General features: G+C 40.9%; 1 protein-coding gene and 1 pseudogene across 1 annotated transcript in view; one reads left to right on the top strand and one right to left on the bottom strand.

Moving 5' to 3' along the window:
* Nucleotides 1–21,312, top strand: part of LOC124550809 (cilia- and flagella-associated protein 58-like) — a 281,635-nt gene that overhangs the window by 22,452 nt on the left and 237,871 nt on the right. Inside the window, exons 4-7 of the mRNA XM_047125536.1 lie at nucleotides 15,286–15,480; nucleotides 15,648–15,797; nucleotides 18,020–18,029; nucleotides 18,368–18,544. Coding sequence (XP_046981492.1) covers nucleotides 15,286–15,480; nucleotides 15,648–15,797; nucleotides 18,020–18,029; nucleotides 18,368–18,544 — 532 coding nt within the window. The remainder of the gene's footprint in view (nucleotides 1–15,285; nucleotides 15,481–15,647; nucleotides 15,798–18,019; nucleotides 18,030–18,367; nucleotides 18,545–21,312) is intronic.
* On the bottom strand, nucleotides 14,264–14,381 carry LOC124551652 (annotated as a pseudogene).

The raw sequence follows: 21,312 nt of genomic DNA, 5'->3' as shown, positions 1-21,312 counted from the left end.
CTGGATTTGTTTCTTCTGCTACCCTCATGCGTTTCTTTATCTCTACCTGTTCTGGCTTCATTTTTCTCTTTCACAACAATCGTCATGTTATCGTTACATTGAAGGGTTTATTTCATCTATTTTCATCTAATTTTACCACATACTTCTACTGCAGCTCCAACAATACTTTGTTTCAATCTAATCCACTCATTATTTCCTTCTTGTGACACACCTGATGGCAATTTGTTGCCCACTTTCTTTGAATACCCAACTTGTTTCTCCGGCCTCCTTAGTTCCCACTTTAATTTTTGGTTTCCTGCATTTCTGTGGTCTATGAACTTTATATTGTATTGCTGCATGGAACAATAAGTGGTCACTGTCTAACTTTCACTGCTATAACTCTGTTATTAAGTATGGTCTTACCTGCTCCAATCTCTGACATGATATAATTGATCACAGTTTTAGACTATCCATTCCAGCTATACCTTATTACTCTGTAACTTAGCTGTTTCTGGAAGGAACTGGTATTTATTCAAAGTCCACTCCTTACACATTGATCTTTCACATTCTGGGTTCCTGTTGCCATATCCATGTGGATACATGATTCCTGTTGCTGTACCCTTGTGATGATACTGTGAATTTATATCCAAGTCTGTCAGATCCAACTTGGGCATTCAAATCTCCCACTATTATTAAATTACTAAACTTTTTTATCTTGTTTTGTGCCTATGTCTGGAGATGGACTCTTATGACTGTAAGATGTGGTTTATCTTCTTTTCTCTCTGTAGTGGAAAGTCTCTGTCCTCACTTCATCCTTCTCTTTTCCTTGATTCTTCTCATACCCTTCTTCTCTGCTGCAGTGTTTAAGACCTCTTCTCTTCTTTCCATTTCTTTGTTCCTCCCTTCCTCTTTCTTTCCTCCCTGTGCATGTCTGAAGGCTGACCCATGCATTTCCACACATAGCCGGTGACGGGGTAACGCGTAATCGCCCACCCGGGGTAGACAAGTAGGACATGTACGTACGCCATGGTAAAGGCCAGGCACAGGGAGCTGGTACCTCCCGAAGGTGCCGATTGGTCCCTCTGTCCATTTCTCGGGAGGTGTGACCTGAGGTGTGGACAATCACCTAAAGTGGGAGTGCCCTCAGAGAGGACCCCCACTAGGAAGGAATGTGCCATCGCAGACGCTGGTAATCATGGGAGATACAGATACAGATACTTCTACAACTTCTGCCCACAAGACAAAGTTTAATCTGTCTCAGCCACGGACAATTGTTCCATCATGCCAATGTTCCTAGTCGTTTCACAGCCTGACAGAGGTCAAGACTTCTCCACAGTCAACCCTTTTATTATTCAGAGAGGTTTTGATACAATTACAGGCCGTGTCAAGTCTTGTTCCCAGTTACAAAATGGCACCTTGTTGTTAGAAACATTGCTTCGAACTACACTGCTACACATCATCCCTGTCCGGGTGGAAGCACACCGCACGTTAACTCATTGCACAGGGTGGTTTATACAAGATCACTTGACGGATTATCCATTGAGGACATTCAAAATTACTTGTCTGATCAGGACATAGTGGCCATACATCGCGTCATGAAATGGCTTAAAAAAAATTGGTACTGACCCGTACACTCTTCTTGACATTTGACAGAGTTCAACTTCCATCCAAAATTAAAGTGGGATATGAGATCATTTCAGTTTGCCCTTACATCCCCAGCCCTACGCATTGCTATCAGTGTCAGCAGTTTAATCATACCAGCCAGTCATGTTCCAATATGACCAAATGCATTATTTGTGGCAGGGATGCCCATAAGGTTGATTGTCCACCTCTATCCCCTCATTCTATCAACTGTATGGGTGACCACACTACTTCCTATAGAGATTGCCCTATCTTTACAGATGAATGAATTATTCAGGAAATATGAGTGAGGGAAAAGGTGCTGCTCATAAGTTATTCGCCAGGAGAAAGTCCACTGTGCTCCCAGCGGGAAAATAGCACTGTCCTTGCCTCTCCTCGACCTACTAAGGAGCTAGTCATGCAGACTTGCGATCTCACCTTTAGTGCCACAGTCGTCAGATCGGCCAGCCGAAAGATCACCTGTTCAACCTCCCCACTATCACCCACTCACTCTAAGGCTCAACGTTCATTGGCTCTGGCTAAATCATGGTCCCCAAAATCAGACGCCCGGACTTCCAAAAAAAAAGCGTGCACGCAAAGATTTTTTACTTACCCAGACCTCACAGCCATTGAGTCCTCCCTCTTCTCAACGTCCTGCTTCCAAGAAGGCTCACAAGAAAGAAAATTCCTCTCCTTCTCCGCCACGGCGTGTCTCTTTTACAGCACCACCCAGCGGTAGCCATCCTCGGCCATCTTCCGTGTTGTTGTGACCCACTGCTGGTGGCCGATCAACCAGCCAATCACTGGCACCAGTAGCTGCCCCCGAACAACCTGTGGATCAGAATCTTCTGCCTTTGGCTGAATGCCATTCCACACTGTCAGCCACAGGCATCAGCAGTCGTTGAGTTGACGGCAACTGTGGTGAGATTTTTTCCCTTTTCTGTCCACCCTATGTCCATTATACATTATACATTATACATTATATAACCTCAGAATTTGCTGCAATTGGGATGATTTGTCAATCCTCTTATGATCCTACTCCCCAGTCATCTTCTGTCTTCAGGAAACGAAGCTATGTCCCCACTATAGCTTTGTTTTCCCTCATTTCCAATTGGTTTGGTTTGATCTCCCCTCTGTTTATGTCACTCCAGCACATGGGGACTTATGATTCTTCTCCATGATACTACCCATTACCACCCAATCCCCTTAAACAGATCCTTCCAAGCTGTTGCTGTATGTCTTTCCCTTTCTGGATACACCTTCTCTCTTTGTACCATATGCACACCATCGTCCACACAAATGGCAAGAGCCAATCTCCTTCGTCTCCTTGGTCAGCTTCCACCCCCTTATTTGCTGGTTGGGGACTTCAGTGCTCACCACTCACTTTGGGGATCTCTGTGTCTTTGTCCAAGAGGCTCACTATTGATTGGCCTCTTCCAACAAGCGGATCTTGTTTGCCTCAACACTGGGGAACCTACATTTTTGTCTGCCTCTACGGCAACCTTCTCTCATTTGGATCTTTCAGTTGGTACTGTTCAGCTAGCTCAGTGCTTTAAATGGTTCATTCTTGCTGATACACATTCAAGTGACCATTTTCCATGTGTTCTTTGATTACAGCCACAACTGCCATCTGTTCTCCCAAGACGCTGGAAGTTTACCAAAGACGATTGGAAACTTTTCTCCTCGTTAGTAACATTTGATGTCCGTCAATTTCCTAGCATCGATAATCAGGTACTCATGTAACGGAAGTTATTCTTACAGCTGTGTAACACTCAATACCTCATACCTCCCCTTTACCCCAGCGTCCCCCAGTTCCTTGGTGGAATGAGGCATGCCATGATGCAACATGTGAGCGAAGACATGCTCTTCGTGTTTTCCGCAACCATCTGAAGTTGGCCAACTGTATCTGCTATAAGCAGTTACGTGCCCGGTGCTGTTGCATCATCCGCAATAGCAAGAAGGCAAGCTGGGACTTCTTTACCAGCTCCTTTAACACCTCCACTCCCTCACCTGTAGTTTAAAGTCGAATTAGATGGTTATCCTGCACGTCTAGTTTCTCCCTAATCTCTGGGCTAACTGATGCGCAAGATACCTTAGTGGACCCAGTCACAATTTCTAACTCATTGGGTAAACATTTTGCTGAGATTTCAAGCTCTTCAAATTACGTGCCAGCCTTTTTCCTGAAGAAACGAGCAGCAGAAGTGTGACCTCTTGCTTTCTCCTCTCTAATTCCGAAAGCTATAATACTATTTTCTGTATGTGGGAACTCGGACACCCACTCTCTTTGTCTCGCTCTTCTGTCAAAGGACCGGATGGCATACATGTCCGTATGTTGCTGCGTTTATCATACCGCAGTCTGCGTTACCTCCTTCACCTTTATAATCAAATTTGGACTGACAGTACCTTTCCCAGAAGATGGCAGGAAGCTATCGTAATTCCTGTTCTGAAACTTGGAAAGGACAAACATCTCCCCTCTAGCTATCACCCCATCTGTCTCATGAGTAGTGTACGTAAGGCTTTGGAGTGGATGGTAAATTGCTGTTTAGGCTGGTGGTTGGAGTCCCGAAACCTTTTAATACCTGTCCAATGTGGTTTCAGAAAGTATCATTCCACAACTGACCATCTTGTTTCTCTCTCCACTTATATCATGAACAATTTTCTTAGGATACACCAAATGGTAGCTACATTTTTTGATCTGGAGCAGGCATGCAATACCTGTTGGAGGACAGGCATCCTCCACACACTGTTCTCTTGGGGCTTTCGAGGTCGGCTACCGTTTTTCATTCGTGAATTTGTGACAGAGTGCACATTTAAGGTGCGGGTGAACAATGCCCTCTCCTGTACTTAATCCCCAGACAACAGGGTGTACCAGGGCTCCACGTTAAGTGTTGTACTGTTTGCCCTTGCCGTAAATCCGATTATGGACTATCTCCTTCCCGATGACTTGGGCTCCCTCTTTGTCGATGATTTTACAATCTACTACAGCTCTCAATGGACCAGTCTTCTTGAACGAAGTCTTCAAAGCTGTCTCAATCGCCTCCACTCATGGAGCATCGAAACTGGCTTCTGATTTTCTCCCAGTAAGACGGTCTGTGTAAATTTTTGGCGTCATACAGAGTTTTACCTGCCTTACATACATTTAGGCCCTGTCAATTTTCCATTCAGGGATATCACCAAATTCTTTGCTGCTGGTCTTCCCACATTTCAAATCTTTCGGCGAGCTGTCTGCGATGCCTCAACACCCTCCTTGTTCTGAGTGGTACCTCCTGGGGAGTGGACAGAGTGGTCCTCCTCCACCTATATCGCACCTTACTGCACTCGAAATTGAACTATGGAAAGATAGTTTCGTCCTCTGCAAGGCCATCTATTCTTCGTCATCTGTCCACTACCGTGGATTGTGTATAGCGTCTGGAGCTTTTCACACCAGCCCCATGGAGAGCCTTCACACCGAGACTGCAGAACCTCCACTGTCCAATTGGCGAGCTGTCCTTCTGAGTCATTACGGTAGTCATCTATCTTCCATGCCTGGTCATCTGACCCATGCCCCTGATTTTGATGCCTCCTTGGATTTAGGGCATGCAGGCCGCCATTCCTCTCTACTGCCACCAGTAGTCCACTTCTGTCAACTACTACATTCCCTTTCCTTCCAATTTTCAAAAACTTTCTTGGCTTCACCACTGGAGCTGCCTTCTCCGTGACCTTTGCCAGCTTCCCAACACCCAACAAGGATAGTACACCCCCCGCCCCCTCCCCCGCTCCTCCTCCACTATAGTTTATCGTCAGGCATTTGCTCCTCTATGCGCACAAATGGAGGGTGCCACATTTATTTACACTGACGGATCAAAGACCTCATATGGTATTGGGAGTGCCTATGTTTGTGACACCCCTGTTAGATTTTGGTTTCCCAACCAGTGTTCGGCTGTTCCTGTGGAGCTTTACGCTGTTCTCCAGGCTGTCCAATACATCTGTTACCATAAGCGGATTCAGTATATTATACACGCGGAATCGCTCAGCTCTCTTCTTAAGCTCCGAGCTCTTTATCCTGTCCATCATCTGGTCCACCGGATTCAGGACTGCCTCCATGTGCTCCACTTGGGAGGCAGCTCTGTGGCATTCCTCTAGCTCCCAGGGCATGTTGGAATCCGCTGAAACGAGACAGCAGATATAGCGGCCAAGGCTGCTGTCTCTCTTCCTCGGCCCACTGTTCATGTGGTTCCCTTTTTCTGATCTACAGAGCATTTTATGTCACCGTGTTGCTCTCTTATGGCACACACTTTGGTCTGCACATCCCGATAATAAATGACGGCACGTCAAACCTCTTCCGTATGCTTGGACCTCTTCCTCTCAGCCTTGTCTTTGGGAGGAGGTAATTTTAACTAGACTCTGGATAGGAAACTGTCTTTTTAGCCATTGATGTCTTTTAAGTGGCGATCCTCCCCCTCTTTGTCCCCACAGCTCTCACCCATGGACGATGAGGCAACTTTCACTTCAGTGCCCCTATTTTAATACGATACATGCCCGTTTACAGCTGTCGCCTGATATATCTTCCCTTTTAGCAGATGACACGCACTCAGCCAATCGCGTCCTTGAGTTTATCAGTGTCAGTGAGGTGACATCAGTCATTTGAAGCTCTTTGTCGAGGAAACCAACCCATCTTCAGTAGCAGTTTTCTGAGACTTCCTTCTGTTTTTAGTTTCCCTCCTTCTTGAGTTTCACTCCCATTGCTGCTCATTTGACATTCGGTTTTTTACCCTTCACTAAGCCACAGAATGGGCATTGATTGCACAAATGATTTGTAAACAACCTCTTTTGTAGACTAATTGCACTTTGTCAGTATTCTACCAACAAACTGAAGTCTACCACCTACTTTACTCACGACTGAGCCTACATGATCATTCCATTTCATATCCCTACAAAGTGTTACACCCAGGTTTTTGTATGATTTGGCTGATTCCAACTGTAACTCACTGGTATTATAGTCGTTGGATACTAGGTTTTTTTGTGTTGTCAAATGCACAATTGAACATACTTGCACATTTAAAGCCAGTTGCTAATCTTTGTACCACTTTGAAATCTTATGAAGATCTTACTGAATATTTATGCAGCTTTTTTCAGATTGTACTTCATTATAGATAACTGCATCATCACCAAAAAGTCTCAGGTTACTGTTAATATTGTGCGCAAGGTCATTAATATACAATATTAACAGAAAGGGTCCCATCACACTTCCCACATCCAAAGTTGCTTCTACATCTCTCCGTCCAAGATAATATATCTCGTCCTCCCTACCAAAAAGTCCTCAATCAAGCCATAAATGTCACTTGATACCCCATATTATCATACTTTTGATAATAAATGTAGGTGTGGTACTGAGTGAAATGCTTTTTGGAAATCAAGATGTACTGCACCTACCTGACTGTCTTGATCCAAAGCTTTTAGTATGTCGTGAGAAAAGTGTGAATTGGGTTTCACATGATCAATGTTTTCAGGCTCCATGCCCATGCTGGTTGGCTGTTCAAGATTATTGTTTGAGCTCAGAATAGTCTACAAGATTGGACAACATAGTTTTGTGGGTTACTACCACTACCCTTCTTATAAACGTGTGAACTGTGCCATGAGGCACTAATAAAATTATTCATGCTGAAATTGTAGGTTGCTTGTCTGTTCCTGATGTGGATGCTTCACGTTATTTTGCAATTCAATTTTTTTGTGCCCTATTTAGATGTTAATTGAACTGTCATATCTGTATGCTAGCACAACCACATAGCACCACAATTAACAATGAACTAAAGGTATGAGCAGCTTCAGTACTGCTTCAATATAACATGGAAGAAGTGGACATTCCTCACTGAAAGAAATCTTATAATATCAAACAAAGGTCGTGATCTGAGAAGAATACGCACCTGGAGCTCAGTACTGCAAGGATGTAAATTTTGGAATACGAGGGTGGTTCGAAAAGTTTTTTCCTTTTGGTAATAAAAAAGGAGTTGAATACAAATAAAGAAAGCAATTCATTTCATGGAAATCTATAACATCTACACTACTTTTCAATATAACCCCCATAATTTTCCAGGCATTTCTCATAGTGTAGTATACATTTATATATTCCTTCATCATAGAATGTTGACACCTGTGTTATCAACCATGTGCTCTAATGTGTTCTTTTATCTCATCATCATTGTTGAAGCACTTATCACCAAGGAACGACTGAAGATGCTGAAAGAAATGAAAATTGCTACAAGAGAGGTGTTAACTCAATGGAGGATGGCCAAAAATGTCCCAGCGAAAGCTCTGGAGTAGTTACTTAGTCACATTCGCAGTGTGTGGTCGGGCGTTGTTGTCAATGAAACCCACATCTTTTGAGATAGCTCCTTTGCACTTGTTCTGTATTGTGCGGTGCAATTTCTTAAGCATCTCCCGATAAATATCCTTATTGATTGTTTCACGTCATGGTAAAAAATTGGTCAGTCAATTGCCTTGTCTGTCCCAAAACACGGTGAACATTCCTTTTTGTGGTGTCAAGAGTTGCTTGGGTTTACCTTTCACGGGAACGAAGTGCGCCTCCATTCCATCGAATGCTGTTTCATTTCACGGGTCTCATAAGTAATCTAAGTTTCATCCTCCGTAACAGGTTTGTTGATGAATGTCACTTGGTTTAACATTCTTAGCATTCAGAAAATGCTTCGAAGAACTCGGTTCACACGCAGTGGGATTTTAGACCGACGATGCCATTATAAAATATCACTAAGAATGACACACAACCCAGAGTGAGCTCAAAATGTGTCATTTCATTCTGCTTGTATTGGACGTACTACTGCGCTCCAGAAGAACTGCAATCGTAGCAGTGCCGTGGAGAAAAATCGAAACGAAACTTACTTTCCAAACTACTTTCGTATTTGAAAACTGGAAAAGGAGTCAAAATGTTTCAGATGTAATGTTATGGAAGGATGCTGAAAATTAAGAGAATTGATAAGTAACTAGGAGCCTCCCTCCCCCACCCACCACAAAATTAGTGAGGAAATGATACTTCACAGAATAATGTAGGTAGAGAGATAAAAATTGACTTGCATGCTTAAGATGCTATGGGGTTTTATTGAAACCAGAAACAAGTGCACAAAATGACCAACATATGGTGCTTCATATGATACAAAAGCAATAATGACCATAACAAATGATTTTTAGCAAAGACTATATTCCTTATAACAAATGCTCAACATGTCGGCCATCATCAATCAGCAGTATGTGTAGTCGAGAGACAATTCTGTGAACAGCACTGTGCAACATGTCAGTAGTTATGGTAAGAAATTGCTGTCGAATGTTGTTTTCTTAGCAACCCTAGTGAGGTCACATAATCACAGTAGACTTGGTAACCCCACAACTGGTAACAGATGGAGGTCTGGGTACCTAGAAGGCTGAGCATGTCGAACATGTTGTTCAGCAAGTGATCCTCACCAAACAATGAGTGCAAGAGATCTTTCAAATGTGTAGCAATGTGGGGTGGAGCTCCTTCCTGCATAATAAAAATCATACCTTCCAGCAACTGTTTATCAACCAGGCAGCTAGGATGACCTGACTCCCTCTCTACATCTGCATATCTGTGTTGCCCATTTGGGTGCAATTCATAGTAGTGCATATTGCCCAGGGCTATTCAAATCCAGGCATTTCTCCTGGATGCAGAGCAGTTTCATGCATTATGGAGGGCTGTTTTGTTGCCAGAAGCATTTGCACTCATCAGTGGCACTGAATTCATCCTCAGCAAAATCGTAGATTGGGATGTCTTGATCTGAATTTTATCACATCACAGAGAGCTCATCACTCAATTTTCTAGCTAGGTGTTATCAAGAGTCTCATGGTATTTATGTAGTAGTGCATTCTCCCAGCTGGTATCAGGAGGGACTCAAGATAGGAAACCAGTATATGTGAGTGGATTGTATTGCTCCTCTTAACAATGTGCATGATTCATTAAGTAGTACATTGACCTCTCTACATATGGACTGTTGAATCAGACAGACGCACAGTTCTCTGCTGTCAAGTAGACCAGTTCGAGTGCCAGTATTCAAACAGTGCTGACAATCCACAACTATTGAGACAGAACTTATGAAGAATGTTATTTCTTCTTCGGAGCTTAGCAGATTTAGGTGTCAAGTGCTCCTTAAAAGAAACTGTTCTGTCTAAGGTAATCTCTAAGTATTTTGGATGCATCTCATGATGAAGTTTGTATCCTTCAAAATAAACTTCGAAAGCTCTGCGTGGTGATTTGCTGGACTGATGAAAACTTGCAACATCTGTTTTATTTGTATTAGACTGTAACCTCCATTTATGGAAGTATTGGCTTAAGATGTCTAGATTAGAAGTTAGGGTTTCTCCTGACCTAGACATCTTAAGCAAATATGTAAAGCTGAGAAACAAAGGCAGCCTGATCTCAGAGATCTCCTGGCTAAAATAAATTTGTCATAAGACTTGTGAAATATGTCATGAACGATTCCCAAACTCCAGTTTTCCTGAAAAATATAGTGTTTAGAAGTTGATAACATAATGGTGGTCCAATGGCAATGCCTCTAATCAAAACCTAACCTAAGCTATCAATTCAAACTCTAGAAGCGGTTGCAACCATTTTGCAGAAAATTACTGGTAGCCCGAAAAAATCTGTCGGGTGGCTTTTTCAACGGACAGGTGTTAATTGTGGAATGACTTTTAAGTCCTCACACATGAAATCATACCACATATCATATGTTCAGGCATTACTTGCAGCTGATTAAGAAAAGGAGGACAAGTGTTGCTTAAAAAACTGTCAATGGTGAATGTTACCCTCCACTGTATTTTATGAGTGACAATTCTTGGTTTCACCTTTCCAGTTATGTGAACAGCGACAGGTCCACCAAAAACCCTTACATTGGCGATCAAATTCCTCATTGTAACAAAATAACTGCAGTTTTGGTGCAGATTTTCTGGTAGTCAGTTATCAATTCAATACTTTTTTAACCATTTAAATATCTTGTTTGTCTTTAATTGTTCAAGAGCTTATACCTACAGTTTTTTTCCCACTGTATTACAATTTATTGTTTCTAAGAATGCTGAGCTTTAGAAGCTGAACTTTTGACTGCATGAAATTCAAGTAGCTATTAACATTTTGTTTACAGTGGCTTGAACATAATATGAAATAATTTATACGAATAAAAACATTAAAAATTACTGAAACATTTCTATACAGAAGAAAATACAGCAGCTGTGACTGAAATAAATAGTTCTCAGACAATAACTGGGTAATGTCCTTTTCCTGACCCTTCTTTCTTCTCCTTCAACCCTTCTTCCTGAAGAAGGAGCCACAGCTTGGAATGCTTGCCAGTCACAACAGTCTTTTATGTGTGTGTTCTGCTGCCGGTTGGTGAGTACATTTTTTATCTACCCAATTAAATACCTTCAGTTAAAGGAACGTGAAAGGCTGTGCTGCTTCTTCCTGCAAGATAGAGGTATTTGGCCAACATTGCTTTAATCTTTCATATCTGTGAAGCCTCCACAAAGGAACACACAAAAAGCAAAGGTTTGTGTCCATCTCATTTTCTTGACTACACCTTGTGATTTTTTATCTTTGGGGATATTTAACTGGAAAAGTGTAGGAAAGAAGCCCAAAAACGATAGGCCAACTCAAGGAAACATATGCTGGAGTACTGAAACAGTCAATGTTATAGTTCATGAGAGAAAAAAAAAGTGCAGGGATGCAGGGTGACCATTTTCAACATAAGGTGTAATTTTTAAATTAATTGTAATACAGTCTGTCCCACTCAAACCTTCCTAATTTCAAAGACCCAGGAAAGAAAACCATAGTAGATATGACAATGAGATATGCACCACATTGTAGAGCGTCTCAAAAAATTTATTTATTTATCGTCAATACACCTCTACATGTGAACCATTTGTAGCACGAAGAATATCGAATCTATATTCAATTTCTTGGCAAGTTATTTGTAACATTTCCTCTGTTTATCGTTGCAATCGCATTAGTGATACTATGTCGCAACTTAGGAATATCGTCCACTTTGGTAGTATACACTCTGTCCTTCACTAATCCCCACATGAAGAAATCAAACAACTTAATGTGTCGGGTGAACATGGTGGCCAGGCAATGGGTCCTCCGATCCAACGATTAGGAAATTTCCTATCCAGGAACTTGCGAACAGCCATTGACCAATCTGACGGAGTTCCACCTTGTTGAAAAATGATGTTGGGTTGCAAGTCTTGTATCTTAGGGTACACAAACTGCTCCAACATGTCCAGATACACTGACCCATTCACTGTTTGTTCCACAAATAAAAATGGTCCAACAATCCTGTCGTGCATTAGCCTGCACCAGACATTTAGTTTAGGGCTATCATGAACACATTCAATGACAACGTGCGGATTTTGTGAATCCCAAATCCGAACATTATGCCCATTAACCCTTCCTGATAGGTGAAAGGTTGCCTCATCTGAGAATAAACATCTTTCCAGAAAGCTGGCATCCATATCAATATGCTGCAGCATATCCGCAGTAAATTGTTGTTGGCATGGTTTGTCGTTCGGCATCAGATATAGCAGAATTTGCACTTCTTAAGCACACATACGAAGACGTTTGTGAACTACGCGATGCAATGTTGATTGGGGTACATCAAGTTGCCTAGATACTTGATGAATTAACTTACGTGGGCTTCTGAGAAACGTTTGTCTGATGTCCTTCACTGTCTCTTCTGAAACACCATAACGAGCAACGTCAGAATGTTTCAGAACACTTCCTGTTGCCAGAAACTTCCTATACCATTCCTTAATTGTTTTCACATCAGGTGGATCACATTCATACACACGACAATAATTTCTTTGCACAGTAATCGGCGAATTTGTTTCTGGAAACCACACTACTGCTTGCGAGCGCTGCTGTGGAGTCGCCATTTTCACTCCATGTGACTATACTGCACTCTGGTGACGATACTTGGCACTTCTGACATGGGAATATAAATTGGGGAATATAAATTGTTTGAGATGCTCTACAATGTGGTGCATTTTTCATTGTCTTATCTACTGTGGTTTTTCTCTTCTGGGTCCTTGAAATCGGGGAGGTTTGAGTGGGACACCCTGTATTTAAAAGTATGATTTTAAATAAAATGATGTTTTTCTATGACTGAATGTATGTATTATGTATGTGAGACCACTTTCATCTAGGACATACTGTGCTTTCCTGTTATCATCGGTGGAGGAGGGTCAATAAATAGCATACAATTTCACTTTTATCTCCTTGTATGTTTTTTCATCCTGAATCAAAACCTAAATTCCAAATGATACTGCACTTTTTCCATCTTAGTGGAAAACACGTAGCATAACTTAGTGAAATGTTTACCAAATCTAAACTAATCTACAAATAACTGTAATTTTTGGTTTAGCATCCTCTAACTGATGGTGGCAGATGATCATAACACCAACTTGCATTAATAATGACATCTGTATTCATGGTTTCTTCTGGAACTGCTAGCAAAAGTGCTCACCATTATTATCGGACAGTGAAGTGTTCCGTTTTGTAGGCTACTTGGAAGAGATAAAATTTTGTGATTTGTGATAATGCTTAGAGAACAACCTATTGACCCATTTTCTGCAGTAGTTGCATTTAAAATGTTTGAATATACATTTTGTATTGTTTGTCACACTCCCATTTATTTCTATATTTCCATGCACCTGAAGAAAATTCAGTCTTCTCAGTGTTTTACAGTGGTGAAGAGCTACAGACTCATACTGTTTTCCATCCCAGGTGGCAGACTTAAGAGTCACAGTAATATATAAACTGAAGCACTGAGAACCATAAGGGCCTGAAGCGACACTGCCATCGATTGAGATTTTAGCATGTATTGATGCTCCTGACGTGTGTTGAACTTAGGGTGAACCAGCTTTATCTACATCTGTAGCCCCACACAGCTGTCTGTCAGATTTCTCTGACGATATTCATTTCCACATGGGCCCACAGCACAAAGTATAATTTTGCTGCTCTGCACTGCTCAGTTGTTATGTAGGATACACACTGTAATTTAATGTGTGCATCATGTGCATAGTTGTAATGCATTGTAATCGCATGTGTATTGGTAGTTTTATCTGAACCTCAAGCCACAGAATATGCACAATGGAAATGATGATAATGAGAACCATGAAGTGTTGGAATAGGTCATAATTGTGTGTTTGTGTGTGTGTGTGTGTGTGTGTGTGTGTGTGTGTGTGTGGTGCATTTAATATCTGTTCAGTTTCACATTAATTACAAACTTTAGAAAGACAGTATTTCCACTGGCCTATATGTGGAAATTTTGTTAATTAACATTAATAATAAATATAATCTTAAATATTAATTAATATTCCATAACAGGAAATGAGGACATTGTTTTTTCATATGAAGTGTAGGATGTTGAGACTTGGTTAAAAGGCAATTCAGATCTTTGGGACTGGTAAAAAGCACTTTGTCTTCAGGCCACAAGTGGCCCATCAGGACCATCTGACCGCCGTGTCATCCCCAGATAAGGATGTGAATAGGAGGGGCGTGTGGTCAGCATACCGCTCTCCTGGTCGTTACGATGGTTTTCTTTGACCGGAGCCGCTACTATTCAGTCGAGTAGCTCCTCAATTGGCATCACGAGGCTGAGTGCACCCTGAAAAATGGCAACAGCGCATGGCGGCCCGGATGGTCACCCATCCAAGTGCCGACCACGCCTGACAGTGCTTAACTTCAGTGATCTGATGGGAACTGGTGTATCCACTGCGGCAAGGCCGTTGCTTTGGGACTGGTAGTTTGTCTATAAATTTGATTTTCACAGACATCTATATAGTTCTCAACAGCATGGTATGAGAAGTAGCTCACAAACATTGTCCATCCAAAGAGTCCTGAGAGAGGAGAGAGGAATGATACTCCTGGTGTACAAGAGACATCAGCACAATAACTATGTTGGTAGCTTGAACCAGCAACTGTAAACAATAGAAACAAGAGATATGTATTTGACCAGGCTGTTGTGAGTAGGCAGTGTTATGTAGTGGATGTGCAGCTGCAGTATGTCACAAGTCACAACATCCTCAAGAATGTTTTGGAAAAAGAGAAAAGTGTGTGCAAAGTTTGTCCCACACACCCTGTCTCCCAGAGTAGGGCAGGTGGGAGGGTGGGGGTGTTAGAAGAAGAAGAAGGTAGCGACACCTGAGTGCCAGCCTCAGGTTGATTGAAATGCAAACCACAGACAATTATTTTCCAAAAAATGTGACGAGTGAGCTGAGCAACGTCCTAAAGAAGAACTTGCCTGACAGTTTCACACTTCTGTGTGAATGTTCTGTGCATAGTGCTCAAATGGGGGAGACTAAGTAGAACACCTGAAGTATTAAAACCACTATCTTAACTTTTCTCTAATTTTTATTAATCCAGACTCAAAACCTTTTGGGCTGATGTGGTATGATGGTGAGCATGTTCAGAAGTAGCTGAACGGCTGATATGTGAATACCATTAAATGTCTACAGTCAACTTTTTATGACACTAGGGAAGGTTATTTTCTGATAACCTTTCATTGCTCATTTAGTTTAAAAATGTGTATAACTGTATTGTACCAACATTGGCCTCCACTGTATGTATTGTGTAAACTGTGTACAGACTCATTCTGTGGAACAAACAAACAACTGAACTGAATGGAATTGTGGCAGGTCTGGTCCTGCTGCGAAGAGTAAAGAAGGTCTTATGAAAGAAAGAGAGAAGCTATTGAACGATTTGTCAGTCATAAAGGAAAGATTGGCAAACACACTGAATTACCAAGCGGAGCTGGAAAAGGAAATGTCTGCGGCTGACGCACGAATTAGTGAGCTGACTCAAGAAGTGGAGGTGCATTCTAGAGATATAAAGTAGTTTCTATTGAACATTACATTACTTTTGTAGGCAGTACACATGTAGGGTATGGGGAAAGACAATGGTAACCCTCAAATTTGAATTTTTCAAACTGAGTACAGTAAGACAATGGTAATCCTGATCTATGCTAGGTGGTGTAACAAGTTCATCTTATCGATGACAGATGGCAGCACAATGTTGATTTGTTTCTGTGGGAACCCACATGTGGTGATTCCAGTGATTCTGACTGTTTTGATGATGACATTAATGATCCAGATTTCGATTTAAATGAGGAGATGGAAGATTCTACTTATATTAATTCTACTGCAATCAAGTAAGTTTTGTTTTCCACATAATGTTGTTATTTGCTGGTTACCATTATCTTCATGCTAGCTAGTTAGGTTATGTATTTTATTTCCATATTCAACATTTTTTACAAGATCTTGATACAAAGATAGAGTTAACACATCTTTTACTGCAACTGTATTGTCATCTGTGCTAGTTAGGTTATGTATTTTATTTCCACATTCAACTTTTTTTACAAGATATTGATACGAAGATAGAGTTAACACATCTTTTACTGCAACTACATTGTCATCTGTAAATCATGGGATGTTTACAAAAAGAAATATTCTTGTATTTGTGGGTTACCATTTTATTCATCACAACATTGATGAGATTACCATTTTATTGGTTAACAGCACTTTTTAATATTACACTATCCATACAAATTTATTTTTTTTAGTGGAGTGAAGAGAATCATAACAGAACTGAACCTGAGAATAAAGACGTCACAATGAAAACATCGAGAAAAAGAAAAAAAAACCTAGTGAACAAACAACAACAGAAGAAACTTACAAGGAATAGTGAACTTGAATGTACTACAAAAGAAGGTATTCTAAAAAGTGTTTTGAATGGATCAGGGAGAAACTTATACAGCTTATAAACAAGCCATTCTGGAACACTGGGGACTTCAATAGACAAAATGCTTATTTGTTTGGTTCCAAGCAGCTGGAATCCATAAAAAGAAGATATACAGGCAATGAAATTAGCAGGCGTAACAACACTGTACGATACAATGTTGTAAAAGATGACAGAAGCACTGATGTCTGTAAAGTTGCATTTTTAAGCATACATGGTTTGCAGCACAACAGAGGTAGAGTAGAAAACATGCAATCCAAAATGTGAACAGTGGCTACTACTCCACCAGAAGATAGAAGAGGCAAACACAAGAATAGACCACATGCCTATTCAGAGGAAGATGCGCAATTAGTCAAAAAACATATAGAAGGTATTCCAAAATACAAAAGTACTACAGTATAAAAGATAATGGTGAAAAATTCTATATGTCGATGGAATATTCCATACAAAGTTGCTACAACCATTATAAAGATGAGTACTACTCTGATATCAAAGTGAAAACTGTATATTTTGATAAGTATCATCGCATTTTTATTCAAGATTACAATATTTCATTCAAACCGCCAATATCAGATACTTCCCCAACAGGTGATCCAAATGAAATTCAACTGATAGAAGGAAAAAACGACCTGGAAAGATGAAGAGAAATAAATATACAGAAGGAGTTACATCTCAGAAAAGCCCAGGCAGGTCAAGATAATATAAAACTGCAAACAGAGAAGGCAGTTTTTGATAAAGACAACAATTTAATAACTTCTGATCTACAACAGGCATTGCCCACTTCTAAACTCTCTACAGGTCCAATGTTCTGTAAGATTCAGCATTTATCCCTGTAATTCGTCACCAGGTCATTCTTTCTTTTGGATGAAATGGTAGCATCAAGGGGTTGAGAGCAAATAGGCAGCTGCTTGCTGTAGTATTTTGATCACAATATGTGAGGGAATAATTTTGATTGCAATTTAAGACAACTGCTCTGGGCAAAACAAAAACTGGAACATTGTGTTTGTTTGGATGCTGCTTATAGCAAAAGGAAGATTTTCCAACATCGAGCACCACTTCTCACTTTCTGGACATTTCATGTTGCCAAGTGATAGAGATTTTGCTGTTGTGGAGCAGTATGTATGCCGACATGTGCAGTTTGTGTGTGCCCCTCAAGACTGTGTGGACAACTTAAGTGTGGCCAAACACGACCATTTTGTGTCCATGTTATGTTGTCAGAAGATTTTGTATGCATCACTGACATGAGACCTACATTTAATCAAAAGAATACCTCAATAGAAGGGCATAAGGTATTATTGCGAGATGCTGTAGAGCTCCTTCTCGGTGCAGATGTGCCAGGAATATTGTTCGTATCAAGTACATTTCATGGGGAAGACTGACAGAAGGTCAGTTAACCCAAATGAGGTTGCCTTACCGTTAGAAGGAACAAGTCTTCAAAAGAAGTATTCTGGGTCAGTTCCAATTGACTCAAAGAAGAAACAAGACCTCATATCTGTACTGAACTGGATACCGTCTATTTATCACAAATTCTACAAAGCAATAAAAACCAAGAAGATATTTACAAATGAGGATGAGTATATAGATGCATCTGCAGATGAAATGTGAGGATTTTCAGCTGTCCTGTGTTTGTTGCAGGAAAACAATGGTATGCCACGTAATATGTTCGCCACAGCTAGGAAAAGATAGCATTCTGAACATTATTAACTCAAAGTTTGTAGCACAAATAATAAAATATTAATATCTTATGTATGAAATATTTTTTTAAACTTTTCCAGTTGAATATCTCCACTCATCTAATGTGGGTTACCATTATATTTCCCAGTACCCTTCAAATATTGTTTCTTGCCAATATCTGGTTGCAAAACTTGTGTATGGAAGACACTAGCATAGAAACATTGTGCAACAATGATTGAGTTTTAAATAATTTTCTGTAAATTGATCAAAATTATTTTTTCAAAACCTTTTTCTTTTCTTCATGTACAGGGCCATGTGTCAGAAGCGAGCAAGCAACAGAGAATCCGAGACCGCATGGAACAAGATCTGAAAGATATGAAAGCAGAAGTGGAATCCAAGGAGAAGGAGAATTCAGCCTTGTCTTTAAACCTGAAACAAACACAGAATCGCGAGGAGAAACTTCAGATAACCTTATGTGAAGAGAAGGTACTGAAATGCTGTGATTAATCCATCTTATGTAGTGTTTGCCTTTTTCTTCATTTCATGGATTAGACTAAAATGTCTTGTCCCCACTCCAGCTTCCTTTTTATGGACCCACAAATACTTCTTTATCTTGATTGTTGCTGTTTTATCACTTTGTTCATCATTTGTTTATCTCTGGTTATTTCTGTTGTGTGTTGGCAGGAGAGCCAACACAGTGTTCATAGAGGAAGCCGAAAGGCACGTGTTTTAGCTCACGCAGGCTGGCGTGAGGTCTGGAACAGGACAAGGAAATTAGACTTTAGAAAAAACGGACATAGCTGGTGGAATACTTAACTTTAATCCATTAATGATGAGTGTCGGTCTGACGGTACATGAATCACAAGATCAATAGCAACTGATAATGACGTCTTGCTAGGTCATAGCAAATGACGTAGCTGAAGACTATTCTAACTAATTTAGTTTTATTGTATGATTATATGATAGCGGAACAAACACTGGTAGCAGTTACTTCTGTAAAATATCTGGGAGTATGCGTACGGAACGATTTGAAGTGGAATGATCATATAAAATTAATTGTTGGTAAGGCGGGTACCAGGTTGAGATTCATTGGGAGAGTGCTTAGAAAATGTAGTCCATCAACAAAGGAGGTGGCTTACAAAACACTCGTTCGACCTATACTTGAGTATTGCTCATCAGTGTGGGATCCGTACCAGGTCGGGTTGACAGAGGAGATAGAGAAGATCCAAAGAAGAGCGGCGCGTTTCGTCACTGGGTTATTTGGTAACCGTGATAGCGTTACGGAGATGTTTAATAAACTCAAGTGGCAGACTCTGCAAGAGAGGCGCTCTGCATCGCGGTGTAGCTTGCTCGCCAGGTTTCGAGAGGGTGCGTTTCTGGATGAGGTATCGAATATATTGCTTCCCCCTACTTATACTTCCCGAGGAGATCACGAATGTAAAATTAGAGAGATTAGAGCGCGCACGGAGGCTTTCAGACAGTTGTTCTTCCCGCGAACCATACGCGACTGGAACAGGAAAGGGAGGTAATGACAGTGGCACGTAAAGTGCCCTCCGCCACACACCGTTGGGTGGCTTGCGGAGAATCGATGTAGATGTAGATGTAGATGTATCGTCTCGGCAAATGAGAGCGTATTTTGTCAGTGAACCATCGCTAGGAAAGTCAGTTGTACAACTGGGTCGAGTGCTAGGAAGTCTCTCTAGACTAGACCTGCCGTGTGGCGGCGCTCGGTCTGCAATCACTGATAGTGGCGACACGGGGGTCCGACGTATACTAATGGACCGCAGCCGATTTAAAGGCTACCACCTAGCAAGTGTGGTGTCTGGCGGTGACACCACAATTTCAATAAGTTTCTTCTATTTTTCCACAATTTCTTGGATTTTCTCAAATTTGGAATATGAACTGCTCAAGAAAGGTTTTGTACCATCTGCTTATTTTCAAGCATTTGTGGTCTGAGATTCAAGGAGAACGGGGAATCAGAATGTTAGCCTCATGAAATTGAAAATACAGGGTTGTTCCTAATTACCTATGGGGTTTGAGAAGATAACTACATGAAAACTGCAAGACATGCAGAAATTAGACACACATCAGTGGACAGAGTATCTCTCCAAGTTTTTAATTCACATTACAGGTGCTGAATATGAGCACCATTAGTGAGGTGAAAATGTCAGTACGACAGTTGAACTCTTAACATACACATCAGAGTCGATATCAGTGAATGCATTAATTATCCTTCCTTGCAACTTTTCCAAATTAACAGGCAGTGGAAGCAGAAACACATGATCTTTGATATAACCCCATAAGATGAAATCACATGGAGTTAATGTCACATCACCATGGGGGACAGTGGAGAAGAGAAGAATCACTATGGGATGCGTGTCCAATACAGTGCTGAGACACTTCACCATTGAAGTAATCATGAATATCTGAAAGAAAGTGTGGTGGAGTAGCATCTTGTTACAAAATGAAGTCTCCACTGTCTTTGTGGAATAAGCCGTTGCTTTGTTATGTCCAGTTTTCTCCACAAAGAAAAATGGTCCATTAACTTTTGAAGAGGACATGGCGTAAAAGATTTTAGCTTTAGGTGAATCGTGAATGTGTTCCAGAAGCTTGTGTGGATATTCCCTGCCCCAAACATGCACATTATCAACAAATCACTGATATAAAAGTCAAAGACAGTGAAATACAAAAAAAATCTGGTTTTTGCAATATGTTGTTGTTGTGGTCTTCGTCCAGAGACTGGTTTGATGCAGAAGCTCTTCATGCTACTCTATCCTGTGCAAGCTTCTTCATCTACCAGTACCTACTGCAACCTTCATTCTTCTGAATCTGCTTAGTGTATTCATCTGTTGGTCTCCCTCTACAATTTATACGTTCCACGCTGCCCTGAAATAATAAATTGGTGATCCCTTGATGTTTCTGAATGTGTCCTACCCACCGACCCCTTCTTCTAGTCAAGTTGTGCCACAAATTTCCCTTCCCCCCAATTCTATTCAGTACCTCCTCATTAGTTATGTGATCCACCCATCTAATCTTCAGCATTCTTTTGCAGCACCACATTTCAAAAGCTTCTATTCTCTTCTTGTCCAAACTATTTATCGTCCATGTTTCACTTCCATACATGGCTTCACTCCATACAAATACTTTCAGAAACGACTTCCTGCCACTTAAATCTATACTCGGTGTTAACAAATTCTTCTTCTTCACAAATGCTTTCCTTGCCATTGCCAGTCTACATTTTATATCCTCTCTAC

This window comes from Schistocerca americana, chromosome 9, assembly GCF_021461395.2.
Source record: "Schistocerca americana isolate TAMUIC-IGC-003095 chromosome 9, iqSchAmer2.1, whole genome shotgun sequence".
NCBI lineage: Eukaryota > Metazoa > Arthropoda > Insecta > Orthoptera > Acrididae > Schistocerca > Schistocerca americana.
Note: the sequence above shows the minus strand (reverse complement) of the source record. Positions and strands in the feature narration are given on the sequence as shown.